Source organism: Physeter macrocephalus, chromosome 14 (assembly GCF_002837175.3).
Source record: "Physeter macrocephalus isolate SW-GA chromosome 14, ASM283717v5, whole genome shotgun sequence".
Lineage (NCBI taxonomy): Eukaryota > Metazoa > Chordata > Mammalia > Artiodactyla > Physeteridae > Physeter > Physeter macrocephalus.
In genome coordinates this window covers 83465324-83486549 of record NC_041227.1, presented here as the reverse complement: position 1 = coordinate 83486549, position 21226 = coordinate 83465324, and the positions used below count along the sequence as shown (strand labels likewise).

General features: G+C 41.4%; 2 protein-coding genes across 2 annotated transcripts in view; both read left to right on the top strand.

Moving 5' to 3' along the window:
• The first annotated feature begins 2535 nt into the window (after window positions 1–2535).
• Window positions 2536–11511, top strand: ZNF286A (zinc finger protein 286A). The gene is made up of 3 exons (XM_055090438.1): window positions 2536–2646; window positions 3709–3801; window positions 7402–11511. The coding sequence occupies exons 1-3, from the start codon at window positions 2559–2561 to the stop codon at window positions 8631–8633; spliced, it is 1413 nt and encodes a 470-aa protein (XP_054946413.1). The 5' UTR covers window positions 2536–2558; the 3' UTR covers window positions 8634–11511.
• Window positions 11512–17989: 6478 nt separating this feature from the next.
• The window catches only part of ZNF624 (zinc finger protein 624), a 20171-nt gene continuing 16934 nt past the window's right edge, over window positions 17990–21226 (top strand). Inside the window, exon 1 of the mRNA XM_024127932.2 lies at window positions 17990–18055. The gene's annotated coding sequence lies outside the window, so the exon portion shown is untranslated. The remainder of the gene's footprint in view (window positions 18056–21226) is intronic.

The window sequence follows — 21226 nt, the reverse complement described above, 5'->3', positions numbered from 1 at the left end:
CTGAACTGCATGGACTAAAAGTGGCCAGGCATAGCAGCCAGAGGAAAGTCAGAGTACAGGTACCAGAAAAAGGGTGAATGCTTTATACATTGCAACACATTAATATTAGATTCAAGACTGCTTTTTTTTTTTTTTTTTTTTTTTTTTTGCGGTACGCGGGCCTCTCACTGTTGTGGCCTCTCCTGTTGCGGAGCACAGGCTCCGGACTCGCAGGCTCAGCGGCCGTGGCTCACGGGCCCAGCCGCTCCGTGGCATGTGGGATCTTCCCAGACCGGGGCACGAACCGGTGTCCCCTGCATCGGCAGGCGGATTCTCAACCACTGCGCCACCAGGGAAGCCCTCAAGACTGCTTTTATAGCTTCAGAATGGATTAAACCTTTCATGGAAATTTTAAAAACTGTCCTTTTTGCATTGCATTGGATTTTGTTTGATGCTAATACTGCAACTGTCTTTCTTAATAGAATTTGCCTGGGCTGTTTATCTTTTACTTATTAGACTTTTTTTAATAATTAGAGTTTTAATTTTTGCTCGTGGTAACCAGGTGAACGGTACGGACGTATATAAATATTAAAGTATATTACCCGTCCTTACCTCCCCAAGTTCAGTCCACCACCTTTCCCTGCTGAGGATAACAGTTTGGTGTATATTTTTCCATATGTTTTTGTTGAGCTTGAAGTACTGTATTCAAATATGTGGTATACTATATTTCCTTCCACCCCCCCCACCCCCAACTTTGGGGTTTTGTCTGGATCTCTTTTTTGTAAAGAGGATGTGGCTATTTTAAGAAACCTTTTTATAAGAGAAATTAATTTATTCATATTATTATGATTACTTGTATGTTTCACATTTTTCTTGCTATGTGATTTTTATAATTCTGTTTACTATGCTTTGTTTCTTTTGTATTTTTTTCTTCCTTTTGTGCTGTAGTTTGCCTTTTGTGTTATTCTGATTTTTTTTTCTTTTATGGTTTGGAAGTTAATTTCCACTGTCAGTTTAACTATAGATATGCAGATTGTAGGATCAAAGTCATTTTTTCTCACAGTATTTTGTCTATTTAGTAGCTGCTTAATGATTTTTGCATTTTATTTTCCAAGGATGATTCTTATATTTTTTAAGTCTCAGATTATTTCCATTTTGGGGAACTTTATTTTGAAATAATTTGAGACTTATAGAAATTAACAAGTGGTGCAAAGATTTCTCATATGCTCTCCTTTCAGATTCTCCAAAATTTAGCATTTCACCTTGCTTTTATTATTCTTTTTCCAAAATTAGGAAGTTAACATTAGTATAGTACTATAACCTACTGCTCTTATTCAGACTTCCCAGCTGTCTTATTTTTCTTGTTTTACTTCCCCTTATCTACTTTTATCCTGTAATTCCTTCTGTTTTCCCTAATTTGTTGTCGGGTTCTGTCTCTAATTTGATTTGTATGCTTTGTTCATTTAATTACATTAATTTTCTTTTAATGAAATTGATGTGTTTCCTCTGAGTACAATTTTAGCCTTATGGCATTGATTTTTGCATTTTATTTCATTATTATTTTGAAATTTTGATACTTTTTTTTTTTTTTTTTTTTTTTTGCGGTACGCGGGCCGCTCACTGTTGTGGCCTCTTCCGTTGCGGAGCACAGGCTCACGGGCCCAGCCGCTCTGCGGCATGTGGGATCTTCCCGGACCGGGGCACGAACCCGTGTCCCCTGCATCGGCAGGCAGACTCTCAACCACTGCGCCACCAGGGAAGCCCAGATACGTTTTTTCAGTTATCAGTTATTGCTCTTTCTTTTCTGTTTTGGAATTTATTAACATTTACTTTGTTACTTTTGCAAGTGCTTCATGAATATTTAAATAAGTGTTTTCTATCCAGTTATAGCATTTGGTATATATTTATTTCAATAACCTGGAATATTATTCCCATTCTCTATGTCTTTACTTAAAGAGACATGTTCAGTACTGCTATGTGTCTATCTCCATATAGTTTTTGTATTTTATGTCTTGTATAAATAATCCTATGGTGTTTACCCATAAACATTTATATGTGATATCTGTACCCTTAATTAATTTGTTGCTGTCATTTTCCAATTTAATGCCTCTTGCCTTGAATTGATTCCGTGCTTCTCTGGATTTGGTGACAGTCTGTTCATTCCATGGCGAGGACTCACAAGGAGAATTATACAGACACATGCCTTTTTTTCTCTGCCTATATTTTGTTTACTTTGCCAGACTGCATTGTTGATTCATTGGTTCATGTTTTAACTCTTTGTTCCCCAGAAAAATTAGTCTGTCAGTGGAGAAACCGTGGTCTTGTTTCGTTTGGTTCTCATGTTGAATCTTGGACGGTGTGCCTGGCACAAAATTGATACCCAGTGACTTTCCATGGAATGTCCAGGACACATGAGAATGCTTGTCATTTTTCACAGTGATTTCCCCTGTTGAATACATCTACGCATCTACTCCAGGGCCAACAGAAACTAGGGCATGAAAGGGAGGCTGTGGAGTGACAGATGGTGAAGAAAAGTATGTTTTGTGTCTTAGGCATCAGTGACATTCAAGGATGTGGCCATGGACTTTACCCCAGAGGAGTGGGGGAGGCTGGATCCTGCACAGAGGGACGTGATGCTGGAGAACTACAGGAACCTGGTCTCGCTGTGTAAGGATGGGCTCCCGCCGTGACTCCGGCCCCTGCTTATGGGGACATCATTACCTTATTGACAATGAAGTAGCATAACAAAGCCAATAATCGTAAAGTATTGATCCCTTCGGGCCCAGAGAAAATCTGTTTCTGCTCTGGGTTCTTGGTGAAATGTCTAGGCTTGTTTTGTATCAGGAGTCTTTGGATTCAAGTGACAGAAACCGAATTCACACTAGCTTAAAAGGGAATCAGATATATTGTCAGTAATTTCTTTTATTTACTTATTTTTTAATTACATGGTATAGCTTGTCCTGATCTCCTTGTGTGGCACAGATGGCCATTGGCCGCTCTAGGGTTACATTATTCTTCCAGTTAGAGAGCTAAGGAAAAAAAGAAGGCTTCTATCCTGGGAGTTTGAGCAGATAGGGTCACATGTCCATCAGTGAAGCAGTAACTCGAGCCAGGGAGATAGAGTATGCTCTGACCAGTTTGAATACTGTTCCCGCCTCGGGGGGGGGGGCAGTATGTGCATGTGTACACATGTATGTACACACATGCATGTACACGTTTGTGTTTGTATCAGTGGTGGAAGGAACTATGTTAGCTCCTCCCAAACCTCATATAATAAATTCCCTAAGAAAGCAGGTTCTGGTAACTGAAGAAGGAAGAAAGGAGAAACATCAGAAGACAGCTAGTCACAGAGTCACAGGCTTGTGGTGCTGCCACTGGGGTCCCACTTCACCCAACTTCTTCCCTGAGCTGAGGACTGGTCTGCAGTATCTCCCCAGAACTCCCACAGTAAACAAGACAAATGCTCTTCTATTTTTTTACAGGCTAAATATTTGTCTTTTCAAATGCGTGTAACTCCTTATGAGGCCCAGGCTCTTGCTGCACCTGTTTTAAGGTTCATTTAGAGGCCCCCCGCTCCCTTATTCCAAAACTTCCTATGATGTCCTGTCTTTTTTGTGGATCCAGGGGTTGGGACTGTGCTCTGGAATAGAGCTTTGTGCCCATCATAAAGAGTTGAGTCCCTTTTCTTTTTTTTCTTTCTTTCTTTCTTTTTTCTTTTTTAATGAGCAGGGCTTCCAGTTTCCAAACCTGAGAACCACAATTTGGAGAATGGAAAAGAACCACTGATGCTTGAGAGAAGAGCCCCCAAAAGCAGCTGTTCAGGTGAGTCAGATAGACGGGAATCTTCGGAAAGGATAACCCCACAAGACAGTAAAGGAGTGGTGCTCTTCAGTGCTTAAGAAAGAATATAGAAGTGCCAACATGCTTTTATTTTTTAAATATCTTATTTTAAATTATATTGCATTTTGAATACATACAAAGTCAAGGAAATAAAATAACACTGAGATCAAACACATGCTCACATTTGCTTCTTTTGCCTTTTTTCTTTTCCTTTTTTTTGTAATGTAAAGTAGATTAAAATATCATAACTGTACAGTTTTATGAATTTTCCCAAATTGAACACATTCATGTAGCTAGCATCTACATCAAGAAACAACCTTACTAATAAATAAATTAAAAAAACACAAACAAAAAGATAATTAATATACTTTCCCGATAATTGGCTATTCTGATACTACACCAAAGTTGGGCAAGTGGTAGTTTCTTTTTTTATATATATAAATTTATTTATTTATTTATTTATTTTCGGCTGTGTTGGGTCTTCGTTTCTGCGCGACGGCTCTCTCCAGTTGCGGCGAGCGGGGGCCACTCCTCATCACGGTGCACGGGCCTCTCACTGTCGCGGCCTCTCGTTGCGGAGCACGGCTCCAGACACGCAGGCTCGGTAGTTGTGGCTCACGGGCCCAGTTGCTCCGCAGCATGTGGGATCCTCCCAGACCAGGGCTCAAACCCGTGTCCCCTGCATTAGCAGGCGGACTCTCAACCACTGCGCCACCAGGGAAGCCCCAAGTGGTAGTTTCTTAAAGGTTAGGTGCAAGGTGCATCTGAAGCCATAGCCATGAATTTTTCCTAACTCTTAAAATCTGTTGATCTTTTGGAAAATATTGGTTCACTGAGTTATGCATATCTTCCAAATATTGACACAATACATTATGCAATATTTTAAAAACCACAATTTTCAGTATCACCACTGACCTTACCAGAAAAGCCTTTAAGTATTAGGAAGCTATCAAGCTCTCAGTGGTAGATAAAAGTTTTCCAAAATTCTAATTTCTGCCCAGAAGCTCACATTTTATCAAATACTGTCAGTTGTTTTCCTTGAAGTGACAGGCTCATTTTTTTTTTTCAGTTTTGAGGAACTATCTGCCAAATACCCAACATGGATAACATAGTTTGTCAGTGATTCTTTCAAGTAAAAGTGATGGTCCATGAAAAAAAAAAAATGGCCAGTTCAGCTCTCAAACAGTCTCATGAGTGGTTTTCCTCAAGGCAAGCATCATACTTTGATATGAGCAGACTTGCATAATGAATATTTCCTATTTCATCATCCAGAATATTAAGAAGGCATGTAGTCAAGGTCTAATAAATAAAATTAATTTATTAAGTTAATAATGATTCCTGTTGTTTCCTCAGAAATTTTTAAGTGAAACTGGCTTTTTTTTTTTTTTTTTAACTGAGAGTACATGGTGGGGAAAAATACAACAACTACTAGTGCATTTGGTGTCTTGTCCTGATTTGTGCATAAGTTGTGGGCAGTTTTACCGCCATCAGTTTTGCAACATCAATGCAAATGTCAAGACAATGAAAAAGGCAAGATCTAAGCATTATTCTGAAAATAGTTTTGAACCTACAGACTCCCAGGGGTCCTCAGACCGCACTTTGAGGTCACAGCCTCTACCTACCTACACTATCCTTATATCAATTATGTTTTACTGATTTAACAAACACTTATGTAGCACCAATGTTGTGTCAGTTTTAAGTGTTTTATAAATATTAAATGCTCCTTAAGGTAGGTACCGTTATTGCCCCATCTTACAGATAAGGAAACTGAAGTAGAAACGTAAAATAACATGCCCCAGGTCACACAGCTAGTAAGTGGCAGAGCTGAGATTAAATTCATGCATTCTTATTTCACAGTCCATTGCTCTCAACCACTGTGCTCTTCCTAAATGTCCCCTCTCACCTTGGGGCTTCTGTACATGTCATTCCCTCTACCTGGAACACTCACCCCCGTGCTCCTCTACCTGTTACCTGGAACACTCACCCCCGTGCTTCTGTACCTGTTACCTGGAACACTCACCTCCGTGCTGCTGCACCTGTTACCTGGACCACTCACCTGAGCCCCAAACCCAATTCAATTTCAGCTCAGTCATTTACTTCCTCAGGGGGGCCTCCCCTCATCCCCCTGGGTTCCCCTTATCATCTTTCACAGCGTCATTCGCCTTTTATTTCTTAGTACTTACTACAGGTGCATTTTTATATGTATTTGTAGATGTTAGACTAAATTTTCTCTCCCTTCATGTGCATAGGGACTGTGTGTTTTTCCCCAGAGCCTAGCGTATGGTAGACATCCAATAGGTAATCGTTGAATAAATGGATAGAAGAGTACATAGATGAAGGAACAGAATTCACTTGGCTGTGTGGAATGAGGGGCAGATCTAACTTAATTGTCTTTTGAATGTTTAATCACTCACAGGACCATTTGTTGTAAAAACAAATTATCTTTAGTTCACTGACTGAAATACCACCTTTGTATTGTCCTTAATTCCTATATTTACTTGACTTCTGAAATTGCTCTTTTATTTCATTGGTCTATTTACTTATTCTTTTGAACCAAACTCTTTATTTTAGCTTTATAGAGTAGTTTCATATTGAATATAAAAATTCTAATAGATTTATAGTAGATATATTCAGAGAGGTTGGCTTCCATCCTTGCCCTCTCTATTCTGGTGTTCTCTCTGTAGGCAATCATTTTTATTAGTATTTCATTGATCTGTCCTTAGTTTTGGAAAATATAACCAAATATGTCTATATATTTGTATCTCCCCTTTTTTCCCCTACACAGAAAGTTGCAGACCATACACACTTCTTCACAACTTGCTGGGTTTTTTAAATTTAATGTATCCTGAAGATCACTTCGTAGCAATATATAGAGATCATTCTCATATTATTTTAAGTTGCACATACTTCATTGTATGTGTACACCATAGTTTAATCAGTTCTTTATAGTATTAAAATATTACTGTATTTTACTATTTGAGATGTTACCAGTCTTTTGCTACCTCAATTAGTGTTGTAATGATTAGCCTTGTTCAGATATAATTTAATGTATCTGCCATTATATCTTTGGGAGATCATTGATTTTTCAACAGGGACATATTATAAAAGAACTCTTAGGGAAGATTTTAAACTGGAAATGGAATGCATATTAGGATGTGAGTGGGGTTGGGTAACTGAAAACTTAGAAGTCATCACTATGCCCTGCACTAAGGTGGTAACTGCCTGGAAGTTTATGACAGCGCTTAATAGTCTGTAGAGGTTGTTCCTCCCCTATGCTGTTCTGGGATGCTCATTTCCTGCTCATCTGGTGAAATGGTGCTTCATCTGCATCCCTCCTTCTCCTGTCTTTCTGGTCATCTTTCCCCCATTCTGATTCCTGGGTAGGGTCTGCTGATTTTCTCTGCATCTACTGTACATTTGTTTCCCTCCATTTGCTTCTCTTTGCAAGTCATTTTCTAAGAGTCAAATCCACTTATTCGTTGAAGCCATGCTCTTCACCTTCATTAACTCTTACCCGTTACAGACCTGCCTTTTTGTTGAACTCAGAAAACAAAGGAAATTTGCATTTCCAATTTGTTTCAGACTCAGAGACTAGACCCGGGAGCAGAGATTCGACTTCAGTGCAAGATTTTTCCAAAGAAGAATCATGCCAGGTTGCAGTCATAGACAGGCTGACAAGGAATGGTGTCTATGACTCCAACTTGGAAACAACTCTCGCATGTGAAAACCGGTTAGAGAATCAGCAAGGAAATCAGGAGAGATGCTTAAGAGAAATGTTCACCCACATGAATTCACTCCCGGAAGAGAGAGCTCGTGAGCATGATGTTTACTGGAAAAACTTGAACCAGAAGTCAGTACTTCTCACTCAAGACAGAGTTCCCAAAGGATCCTGTGCCTTCCATACCCTTGAAAAAAGATTGAAACAGAAATCAACCTTAACGAAAAAGCAGAGGACCTACAAAGAGAAGAAACCTCATAAATGTAATGACTGTGGTGAGCTCTTCACTTACCATTCAGTGCTCATTCGACACCAGAGAGTCCATACTGGGGAAAAACCCTACAGCTGCACCGAGTGTGGGAAGTCTTTCAGCCACAGGGCCAATTTAACTAAACATCAGAGAACTCACACTAGAATTCTCTTCGAGTGCAGCGAATGCAAGAAGGCCTTCACAGAAAGCGCATCCCTTGCAGTACATCAGAGGATTCACATTGGAGAGAGACCGTATGAGTGCAGTGAGTGTGGGAAAGGCTTTAATCGAAGCACACACCTCGTGCAGCACCAGCTGATCCACACAGGGGTGAAGCCTTATGAATGCAACGAGTGTGATAAGGCCTTCATTCATTCTTCAGCACTCATTAAACATCAAAGAACTCACACTGGAGAGAAACCCTATAAATGTCAGGAATGTGGGAAAGCCTTTAGCCACTGCTCATCCCTTACCAAACATCAGAGGGTTCATACTGGAGAAAAACCCTACGAATGTAGTGAATGTGGAAAAACCTTCAGTCAGAGCACACATCTTGTTCAGCATCAGAGAATTCACACTGGAGAGAAACCCTACGAGTGTAACGAATGTGGGAAAACCTTCAGCCGGAGCTCAAATTTCGCTAAACATCAAAGAATTCATATTGGGAAGAAACCGTACAAATGTAACGAATGCGGAAAAGCCTTTATTCATTCATCAGCCCTTATTCAACACCAGAGAACTCATACTGGGGAGAAACCCTATAGGTGTAACGAATGTGGAAAAAGCTTTAAGTGCAGTTCATCCCTCATCAGACATCAAAGGATTCACACGGAAGAGCAGCCCTGAAAAATGACTGAATGTGAAGAAATGTGAGTTGGTTTTATCACTGTGTTAAACACCTGAGCAGTTTGTGTGGAAGATCCATAAACTGCTGCCTGAAGACCAGTTCTGTGTGTATCTAACTCTACTTACATAATATGTAGCTTTGAGGCATAAACAGAATGTTCCTTGTATCCGTTGATTTGATCATTCTGCATGCTTCCAGCCAGGAGTCTCAAAGGTTGATCCCTAACCCACCCCCCTTGCCTCCCAATACCCTTTTGCGGAAATTCAGAAAATCCTTGGGAGTGGGTAGCAATACAACCAATGTGAAATCCAGTTCCCCCTCTTTGTCACATCAAAGCCTGTTATAGCATCTCACTTTGTAAGGACATTCTTATCTGGTAGGTGAGGCAGAGGGCTCATATTCTTATCATCGGGAAGACACAGAGCTGTTCCTCTTTGAATCCAAAGTGGAGACCCAGATATACAGAGAATGTCATTTCTTTTACATTAACTATAAAAACTTAAAGGTTAAGAGCTGAAAAGTGCTTTGGATTCCCTCCCAACCCCAAAGGCTACTATCTCATTTGATGAATATAAGAGGTCTAAATTATGCTCACCTGGGATATGCTGAGATTTAGATGATTATTATCCCCCCACTGGGTACATCTTCACTTTACACTTCCTTGGAAGTTACCCTGAGGTAGAGAAAGAGAATCTTAACTAGTTTTTGATCAAGTCCCTCTTTTCTTATCCTTGGCACTGAATGAATCCTTGGTTTTCTGTAATCACAGTATTGGGGAGATTTCATTTCTTTACCTTATTCTCCTCTCTGTGAAGTATGTTTGGAGAGAAAGCCCCTGGGATGTGCAGAGTGAAAAGTTGATGGGTTCCATGTGTGGTTACATATAGGGTCTCAGACAAGAAGAAGAACTGAAGCAGCTTTGAGGCACAAACACCGTGCCACATACGGAAGAGAGTCACAGGACAGTGACTTCAGGAGGACAAGCGGCTTCTCCCCCTACCCTGCACCCCGGGAAGAAGTTGCCGTTTCTCAGGCCTCACGTTTACCCACATTTTTTTGTTGTCCTCCTGTATGTCGGTTGGTCTTTGCTGTATCCCAGGGCCCCAAGGAAGGTAGAAAAGGCTTGAAGCCACAGTGGTCGATTGACATAAGTTACATGGGTGACCAAAGAACCGTGTGGTGGGATTGGAAACACAAAAGCAAAAGTTCAAATAAATATTTAGCAAAACACTATACCAATGCTAGTTTTTATTGGTGCTCTGTTATACGGTGTGAAAAGATTATAGAAAAGATAGAGAGGGAAATATTAGTTACAGGTTTCTTCTTTCTCCTCTCCTAAATCCTATTCTTGGACACTCGGCAATCAGCCCGCACTCTTCCCCCTACATATTATCCCTGTTACTTCTTATAATTCTTTTAGTTTCCTCTGTAGACCTTAGTTCTATTACTGAGGAAAAGAAGAGGAATAGAGTTTAAAAAGTGGTAAAAGAGATCAAGGTCAAGTCTAATCCAGCAACGATGGAAATCAAAACAATAGGAAATGGGACAGGAAGGACTAGGAAGAAAGAGGCTTTGAAAAGAATTTTTAAAAAACAAGAATATATTGAAAGGGGCCAAGGTCTGAGAGGTGAGGGTCGGAGAATGGCTGACACAGGACAAAATAAACAAAATAGAGCTCAGCCCTCTCATCACCTCGATATTCAGATTAACGGTCTGAGGTGGAAGTTGACAAGCTATGGCCTGGACCCACTACCTAGTTCTGTAAATAATGTTTAATTGGAACTGGGCCTCACTCATCATTTACATGTGTTTGGCTGTTTTTGTGCTAAAACAGCAGAGTTGAGTAGTTACAGCAGAGATTACATGTCCTGGAAAATACTTGCTGTTTCTCAATAGGCCAAATGCTTGAGTGCGAAGAAATTCATCTGGGGGCCAATATTTGGCTAACCCAAGATCAATGGGTTTGAATTCTGCCACCTCCACCTGGCGATTATGTGACTTTAGAAAGCTACTTACTCTTTCTGAGCCTCAGTTTGCTTATCTGTAAAATGGGGACAGATCAACCCTCTCTCAAGGCTGTTGTGAGGATAAGACAATGAATGTAAAGAACCTGGCACATAGTCAGTTGTATTGCGAGACCTCCTCCGCCTCTCTCTCTCGCCTTCTCTCTGGCATTAGTTTCCAGGAGCCCTCACATACGCTAAAATCCACAGATGCTCAAGTCCCTTATATAAAATGGTGTAGTACACTTGCCCCTCCGTATCTGTGGCTTTTGCATCCTCAGATTCAACCAACCATGGATGGAAATTTGCATCCACTGTTGGTTGAATCTGCTGATGCAAAACCCTCGAATACGGAGGGCCGACAGTATTTATTGAAGAAATCCCCATAAGTGGACCTGAGCAGTTCAAACCCATGCTGTTGGAGGATCCACTGTTACATATATTTTAATGAAGTGGTGAGTCTGTTTTAGGCTACCTGTAACAAAATATCATTGACTAAGTGGCTTATTTATAAACAACCTTCTCACAGTTCCAGAGACTGGGAAGTCCAGGATCAAGGCCCTGGCAGAGTCAGTGTCTGGTGAGGCCCCCTCCGCAGTTCTCAGATGGCTGTCTTTTCACTGTGTCCTACCATGGTGGAAGGGCAGGGGAGCCCTCTGGGGCCCCTTTCATGAGGGCGCTAGTCCCGTTCATGGGGGCTCTACCCTCATGACCTCATCACTTCCCAAAGGTCCTGCCTCCAAATACCACCACTTCGGGGATCGGGGTTCCACAGGAATTTGGGGGGGACACAAAACATTCTGTCTATAGCAAATGACTAAGCATCAATCAGAAATGACTTAAGAATGAGTGAGTCTTCCACACCTTGACTTACTGATCTAGAGCCGACCATCCTGCTGCCTGGCGTATCGTAGAGAAGGGCTTCACTTCTTTCTGCTCTTGCTTCCATTTGGTGCGGCTCCCTGCACAGCCTCCTGGAGACCTCGTGGAATCTGCCTTTTTTCCTTCTAATTATCACTTAAGCCGGAGCCACACCATGGTTCCAGAGACTCGAGTATTATTGTCTTTTAATTAGTGTCAAAGGACTTACTCTAAGCTAGTTTTACTGAGAGCTTTGGCCCTTTGCGTTTCAGTATTTGTTCCTTTTATGATTGGAGTTCAATCAGATCTGACTGTGTATTTGTGTTCCCACGGGAATCTTGGAAGTTTTAGTGTTCTGCTTTTCAAATGTTTTTGGTTACCTGTAAACAAAGTTTGATTGTTCTTATTGGCCCACTGTCAATAAAGATGTCATTTATATATTTGTTGTCAGAAACTTCTATAAATTGCTTTTAAATTCTCACTTAAGCATGTTTCAAAGAGGCAAAGAAAAACCAACTGTAAAATATCTCCACATCATTCAGGAAACTGATCGCATTTCTAATTGTTCATCTGGGCTTCACAACCTCTGTAGACCTGAGCTGGGGGATCACAACCCATGTATCTGCGAGAAGGTGAAAGAGCCAAGGAAGGTCATTCCTACCAAGTGATGCTTGACGTCCTCAGGCCAAGCCCACCCCTCACTTCGGCGTATCGGGGAGACAAGGGAGGGAAGAACTTCATGTGAAAAGTACAGTTAAAACTAGGCCAAGTACGCTAAAAAACTGATTTAAGGTAAACTTTGAATTACTTTTGGCTTCATCACCCAAAAGTATAAAAACGATAGTATAAGAATATGTTATTCAAATTAGTTGGCAATTAATTAGTTCAATTACCTGTTTTAACTCTCTCATAATTTTTTATTTTATTAAATGAGTTCTCACTTTTTAAAAATTATTACAACAGGACTCTAGTTGGAAGTTCTTTGTCCCTGCTTTCTCCCTTTCCGTACCTAATTCTTCTTTTTGAGGTCCCACCTGGGCTGTCCCTCAACATAGGTTTTATTGACAAGGGGGAAGGGTATTCCCCTGTGGTAATGTATAAAATGTGGCTTTTGTGGATTACCTTGTAGTTCCAAATAATGCCCTCAAAAAATTAGATGTTTTTTCCTGCATTGTTGTTCTTTACATTTTTCACAGTGTAACCTGTTATTTTTGAACTGTGTTTGTCCATAAACCAGATAATCTGTCCCTAGATTGAGTTTACTATACATAAAATGTGCACAGAGATAGAGGTAAACGGTCTTTGACCCAGCAGTGCCTGAGTCTCTGGTATCACCCCTTAGAGTCGCCAGATACGTGAACTTTTCGAACAACTCAAAAGGGTTGAAGAGCTTGGCTTTTTATTGCCAGAGATCTTATTTCAGAGGACTTCATGTGCACATAAGCATCAATATCAAAGATCTTTCATGCCCCCTAAAAGAAAAGGACAGATTTCGGTGAATTCTAGATCCTTTATTAGTTTCTAAGTCCTTAGTTCCATCTCCTTTTACATTTAGAGCCACGGATGTGTAACTGCTCGGTTCCAGTCCCATTCCATCACCTGTGAGAGATGTAATTGGAAATGGGGAAGGGAAATCTTCTGAGGCTTACCTGGTTAGGGGGTGGTGGAGAATTTGGCCACATCTATTCCCAGATATTCTAAAGTGGGAGGAATCCTAAGAAGGCATAGACACATGAGAGAAAGGAGGTGGCGTGTGATAATCCTCCTGCCCCACACAGTGAGATCAGAGAAAGATCTCCCAGACTTTCTCCATCACTTAACTAGATTGTAAAGTTAGCAAACCATTGCTTTTTAGTGATGTGTAAATTTGAACATCTGCAATCACCATGACCAAGCTATTTTATTTGTAGGTCTATACTTACCTAAAATGTCCATGCATATATACCAAAAGAAACCATCGAGAATGTTCATAGTTGCTTTATTGCTAATAACCCCAAACTGGAAACAAACCAAATGTCCATCAACAGCAAAATTGATAAACGTGAGATAGTCATACAAAGAACACACAGAGCAGCGAAACGGAAAGAATTGCTCCATGAAACCACACAGATTAACGTCACGAATATAATGCTGAGCAAAAGAAGCCAGACACAGGATAAGTCGTACTGTGTGATTCTAAGTACACACATTTATAATACAGGTGATGCTAACGTGTGGTGTTAAAAACTAGGTGATTGTTAGCTTTGGCAGGATAGAATGGGTAGTGATTGGGGAGGTCGAGGAGAGGGGCCTCTGAGTTGCTAGTTTTATTCTATTTCATTGTCTTAAACTGTGTTGTAGTTACAAGGGTGTCTTTGCTTCGTGATAAATCATTGAGTCGTAGAGTTAAGATTTCTGTGCTTATTGGTGTGTATGTTATAAATACTTCACAAAAGCATTTGAATCCATTTTTGTAATAAGGACAAATAACGTAAAGTATAATAAGACTTTGCAATCTTATTTTCATTTCATGAAAAATGGTCGCCAGAAGGACTCCAAGCTTAAGTGTTGCAACTATAGAGCTTACGTTTATATATAAAATATATATAAATATATATATATTCAAAGATCCACAACTGTTTGATTTAATGTCATTTGAGTGTAGAAAATCACAATTATACTTACAGTTTGCTAAATCTATAATCTTTTAGTTGAAAGTTAGCTGGTTAGGCACACCCATCAATGAAACTGCTTTCGCAGAAGAATCCAACCTATGACAATTGATAGGAACTTTAGAAGTCACTTTTTTTTTTAATTTTTTAAAATTGAAGTATAGTTGATTTACAACGTTGTATTAATTTCTGCTGTACAGCCAAGTGATTCAGTTATACATATATATATATTCTTTTTCATATTTTCCACTATGGTTTATCACAGGATATTGAATATAGTTCCCCATGCTGTACAGGAGCACCTTGTTGTTGATCCATTCTTGTTTGTTTATAAAACATGAGATTTCTTAGAATGCAGGCCATCAAACTCTCATTTCAGGTTTTTCCTTCATTACTTCCTGTGATCCTGGTATCAGAAAAGATTTCTATGTCTCAGTATTTCACAGACAGAGGGAATAACATGACTGTCTTAGTCACCACTGTGCCCATCAAGACCAGGCACATGATTCCCAGGATGTGTGCAAGGACCCTTCCAGAGGTAATGGGAAATTTGCTATCAGCCAGAAAGCCATGGATCCTCTCCTGGGGAGGCCTGGCTACTGTCTCAAAGGAGACCTGCTCTGGGAATTGTGGGGGCTGAGTACACAGTCTCTGCGAAGCTGTTTCCACGTCTGATGCTTGAAACCCACAGGCAGTAAACAAGGGAAGATCACGAACAGGCTGGGAGCCTGTGAGCAGGAGCTGGAACTTCATAAGGACAGAATGAAACCTGTGTCTGTTCTTGCTGCCTCTGACCTTGTGACCAGGGTGTCCTGCAGGAGCCAGGACCCTACATCACAGAGCTAAACACATACGTGTAACCCAGGAGTCAGAGAAACTGAGGGAAAAATCCAGGGGGAAGGCAGAGCAGCTGAAGGTGCAGCTGCTGCTTATCTGTCTTAAATTGGATTTTTCTGTGTGTGTTTATCCTGCTTGGCATTTTCTTAGCCTCTTGAATTTGCAGATTTATGTCTTCTGCCAAATTTGGGGACACTTTGAGTATTCTGTTATGATACTCTGGATTTTTATTTAAGTGTTGTGTTTTAGCAGGCCTCCTCTGACACCACTCTGGTGGGCTAAGGAAGGTCACCACCACCTGGTTATTGTTTGGTGGGGATGGAAGTCTAAGGGACTCAGTCTCTATTAACAGCCCTGGGGAGAGGAATTTCTTGCTAGGCCACCCCCACCGGGCCATCACCCCTGACAGCACCTTGTCTTGAGGGGAGAGCCATGCTATTACTGCTTCCAAATGGTGCCACTGACATTGTATGGGGGGAGGTTCAGTACGACCAAGTGTGAATGAAAGTCTCAGCTCCCCATCCCCTCACTGACACCACCCTATAGGGACGGAGGGGCACCTCATTACAGTCAGGGTAGGATGGAAGCCTAGGTTCCCCGCTCAGCCTTTGCTGATGGGCTTGAGGTGGGACCACAGTTTTTTTTAATGGTGTTTGACTGGAGTGGAGTGGGTTTTTTTTCTCAAAAGTTTTCAGTTATGTTAGGCTTCCCTGTCTTGGTCTCTGGCTGGAAAGAGCAGGCTTTATTGGGGGCTTTAAAAAAATATGCACCCATTGGAATTTTAGGTTTTCAACTTACCCAGGCCAGCATATAGCAGACAAAAAGAAAACCTAGGAAAATCACCACTGTGTCTTTCCTCAGGTGGCAACGTCCCTAGTGGGACTGTCTTCTGTCCAACTTTGAGTCTTATATTTGTTTTATAGACAATATTGAGGGTTTTTAGCTGTACTTAGTGGGAAGTATAGGGAGAAGTGTGTCTACCCCACTTTATCCCACTACTGGTTCACTGGTTCACCTTCATTTATGAAAAATATTTTGATGGGTATAAATTTCTGGGCTGACAGTTTTTTTCCCCAGTACTTGAAAGGTGTTGTTTCACTGTCTTTGGCTTGCTCTTTTTGTGTGTTTTTGCTTTTTTTTTCTGATGAGAAGTACTTATCTTTGTTCTCTAGTATATACAGATATTTGCTTCTCCAGCTGTTTTTTAAATCTTTTTTTTTTTGAAGTATAGTTGATTTACAATGCTGTGTTTCTGGTGTACAGCCAAGTGATTCAGTTATACATATATATACACAGTCTTTTTCATATGGTTTATTTTCCACTATGGTTTATTACAGGATATTGAATATAGTTCCCTGTTCTATATGATAGGTCCTTGTTGTTTATTTATTTTATATACAGTAGTCTGTATCTGCTAATCCCAAACTCCTAATTCATCTGTCCCCCACCCCCTTTCCTCTTTGGTAACCAGAAGTTTGTTTTCTATGTCTGTGAGTCTGTCTCTGTTTCATAAATATGTTCATTTTTGTCATAGTTTAGATTCCCCAAATAAGTGATATATCCTCCAGCTGTATTTTAAGGTTTTCCTTTATTACTGGTATGTAGCAATTTGAATATTATGTGCCTTTGTGTGGTTTTCTTCATGTCTTTTCTTTGAATTTCACTGAGCTCCTTGGATCTATGGGTTTGTAATTTTCATCAAATTTTGAAAATATTTACTTATTATTTCTTCAAATATTTTTCTACTCCCTCACCCTCTCTTCTCCTTCTGGGATTCTAATTACACTTAGACTACTAGACTACGTCGTCTTGTTCCATAGCTCACTGCTGCTTGGTTCATTCTCCATCTTTTTTCTCCCTGTGTTTCATTTTCGGCAGTTTCTATTTCTATGTCTTTGCATTCACTAATCTTTTCCCTTGCAGTGTCTGATCTGCTCTTAGTCCTATCCCGTATATTTTTCATTTCATATACCGTATTTGTTACCTCCAGGAGTTGGATTTCCTGCTTGCATAGCTCCTGTGATAGTTCAAGGGTCACAGGGTTAGGTCATACTTTCTCCAAAGGTACCCATTGGCTCTGAGATCTCAAGAGCCCAGGGTTGCACTGTGTTCAGTTTCACTGAGCTTTTTATCTCCCTGCAGATCTCCATCTGGAGGGGCTCACACACAATCAAAGCAGCAGAGAATCCAAGGCACACAGAATAAGAAAGGATTAGAGGGAATTCCCTGGCTGTTCAGTTAGGACTCGGTGCTTTCACTGCCGTGGGCCTGGGTTTCGATCCCTGGTCGGGGAACTAAGATCCCGCAAGCGGTGCGGCAAGAGGAAGGAAGGAAGGAAGGGAGGGAGGGAGGAAGGGAGGAAGGAAGGAGGGAGGGAGGGAGGGAGGTTGGGAAGGAAGGATTAGAGAGGAAATTGTCTCACCATTAAGGGAAGCTGCTCTAGCAGCCTTGAGGATTCTGTGTGACCCAATGTGGAGAAGATGGACTTTAGTCATTAAAACCATGGAATTGAGGCAAAGGAAAACGTGCATTAAAAATAATAATAATGCTAACATTTAATTTATTATTTTTTATTAGTATGAGCCAAGGAAAGAAGCTCAAAGACCCAGAAATTACAATGAAGGCATTACGATTTTTCTGTCAAGAAGCTGAATGAGAGGCAGAAGCCTGGACACGCAACTTCCCCCGACCCCAGCGTCTGGGGCTTTAATTAGTTGCAGGAGATTCTCTGTTCTCTCAATGGCTTTATTTCTTTAGTCACACGGAAGTGTTGCGAGGCAAGGGCTGTGTCATTCTTCTTTGTGTCGCTAGTGCTACTGCTTGACACACAGTCGTGGCCTCTCAACCTGGCAGAACTTTTTAGGTCCACGAACTGTCAACGATGCCAAGTCAAGTACCCACGCACAGAGAGGACGAAAGAGCAGAGTGGCGGCGCGGAGGATTCTGGGTGCCGTGGTCCCCGCCGGCTGCGCAGGCGCACTGCCGCCCGCGGCCGCCCGGCCGCCGACGCCATTGCTGGAAGCGATCCCGCACTGCTCTGCGAGCACCCTGTCCTCAGGCGGCCGCCAGGTACTCGTTGACCCGGGCGCCCGGCCAGGGCCCCGCCGCCCCTCCCTCGGCGCCCGGCGCTCGGCGCTCGCCTCCCGGCGGCGTCCGGGGCGGGGCCGCTCCCGGCGGAGCCCCAGCCCCCAGGCTGACCCGCCCACCCCAGAGGCGCCTGGGGCCGATCTCCCTCAGAAGGCTGCGGCCGGGTAGCGCTGCGTCGGGGGGCCAGGCAGGGTGGGCGCGCCACTGGACCTTCCCCTCTTCCCGGGGCTGCGCCTGCACTGAGGGAGGAGGGGGCCCCAATGTGCCGAGAAGGGCGGTGCGGGAAGCAGGCGGGCTGGAGGAGGGAGAACCTCCCTCCTGGTCTCTGCACCCGAGCGGAGGGACTGGGGTTCGATAGCGGCGCCCTGACTGGTGCCCACCTCTCCTGCCTTTGGGAAATGGAGGCAACCTTTCCTGCCTGCTCAGCTTCCAAATATGCAACACAATTTGGGGAGTTTGGGTTTTTTTTTTAGTTTTTTGGGCTGAGCCGCGCCTCTTGCAGGACCTCAGCTCCCCGACCAGGGAATCCAGCCCCGGCCAGGGCAGTGAAAGCTCCCAGTCCGAACCACTGGACCGCCAGGGAATTCCCGCAACACAGTATTGTTAACTCTAGTCACCGTGCTGTGCATTATAGCCCCAGGACTGGCTTATTTTATACCTGCAAGTTTGTACCTTTTGATCACCTCCACCCATTTTCCCACCTCCTCCCAACCACCAGTCTGTCTCTATGAGTCTCGGGTGTTTTGTTTTGTTTTGTTTTTAGGTTCCACATATAAGTGAGATTGCATGTTATTTCTGTGACTTGCTTCACCTAGCATAATGCCCTCAAGGTCCACCCATGTTGTCACAAACGGCAGGATTTCCTCCTTTATTGTGGCTAATATTCCACTGTGGGCACGTGTCGCTTTTTGTTTATGCATTCGTGCATCAGTGGACACTTACGTGGCTTCCACGTCTGATGCTGCAGTAACAGGGGGTGCAGATACCTTTGGGAGTTAGTGTTTTCTTTTCCTTCGGATAAATGCCCAGAAGTGGAATTGCTGGAAAATATGGTGGTTATATTTTTAATTTTTGGAGTAATCTCCATACTGTTTTTCATAATGGCTGCACCAGTTTACATTCCCACCAGTGGTGCAAAGTGTTCCCTTTGCTCCATGTTTTTGCCAAAACTTGTTATGTCTTGTCTTTTTGATAATAGCCATACTGACAGGTGTGAGGTGATATCTCATTGTGGTTTTGATTTGCATTTCCCTGATGATTAGTGATGTTGAGCACCTGTTCATGTACCTGTTAGCCATCTGTATGTCCTCTTTGGAAAAATATCTATTCATCCCTGCCCATTTTTTACATCAGATTGTTTGCTTTTTTGCTGTTGAGTTGTATGAGTTCTTTTTATATTTTGGGTATTAACCCCTTATCAGATATATGAGTTGCAAATATTTTCTCCTGTTCCATAGGTTGCCTTTTCATTTTCTGGGCTTCCCTTTGCTGTGCAGAAGCTTTAGTTTGATGTAGTCCCACTTGTTTTTTTTTTGCTTTTGGTGCCTGAGAAGTCATCACCAAGATCAATGTCAGGGAGTTTACTGCCTGTTTTCTTCTAGGAGTTTTATGGTTTCAGACCTTATATTCAATTACGTAATCCATTTGGAGTTAATCTTCATGTATGGTGTAAGTTAGGGGTCCAGTTTCATTCTTTTGCAGGTCACTGTCCAGTTTCCCCAACACTGTTTATTGAAGAGACTGTTCTTTCCCCATTGTATATTCTTGGCTCCTTTGTTGTAAATTAATTGTAAATTTATGTGTGGTTTTATTTCTGTATTCTGTTCCATTGATCTGTGTCTTCTTTTTCCAATACCATACTGTTTTGATTACTGTAGCTTTGTACTATAGTTTGAAATCAGGACACATGATGCCTCCAGCCTTGTTCTTATTTCTCAGGATTGCTTTGACAATTTGGGATCTTTTGTGGTTCTATACAAATTTTAGAATTACTTGTTTTACTTCTGTGAAAAATGCCTTGCAAATTTTGATGGATACTGGATCGAATCTGTAGATTGCTTTGAGTAGTATGGACATTTTAGCAACATTAGTTCTTCGAATCTATGAGCATGGAATATCTTTCCACTTAATGTCTTTTAAGTTTTCAATGTATACCAGCCAATCACTTCTGTGGTTAAATTTATTCCTAGATATTTTATTCTTTTTTTAAGCAATTGTAAATGAGATTGATTTCTTAATTTCTCTGTGTGATAGTTCATTATTAGTGTATAGAAGCACAACAGATTTTGTATATTGATTTTATATCCTCCAACTTTACTGCATTTGTTCACTAATTCCTACTGTTTTGGCAGGATCTTTTAGGGGGTCCTATATATAAAATCATGTCATCTGCAAATAGTGACAATTTTAATTCTTCCTTTCTGATTTGGTTGCATTTTATTTCTTTTTCTTGCCTAATTGCTCTGTCTAGAACTTCCAATAATATGTGGGCTTCCCGTAACATATATTATGTTGAGGTACATATCCTCTGTACCCACTTCGTTGAGAGTTTTTATCATAAATGATGTTGAATTTTGTCACATGCTTTTTCTACCCCTGTTGAGAGAATCATATGATTCTTATCCTGCATGGTGTTAATGTGGTGTGTCACATTTGTTGATTTGCAGATGTTGAACCATCCTTGCATCCCTGAAATAGATCCCACTTGATCATGGTACATGATCCTTTTAATGCATTGTTGAATTCAGTTTGCTAATATTTTTTGAGGATTTTTGTGTCAGTGTTCATCAAGGATATTGGCCTATAATTTTCTTTTCTTGTAGTACCCTTGCTTGGTTTTGGTATCAGGGTAATGCTGGCTTCATAAAATGAGTTTGGAAGTGTTCTCTTCCATTTTTTGGAAGAGTTTGAGCAGGATTGGTATTTTTTAAACATTTGGTAGAATTCACCAGTGAAGCCATATGGTCCTAGACTTTTGTTCATTGGGAGAGTTTTTTTGTTTGTTTTTTTGGGTTTTTTTTCTTTTTTTTTTTATTGGAGTATAACTGTTTTACAATGGTGTGTTAGTTTCTGCTTTACAACGAAGTGAATCAGTTATACATTACATATGTTCCCATATCTCTTCCCTCTTGCGTCTCCCTCCCTCCCACCCTC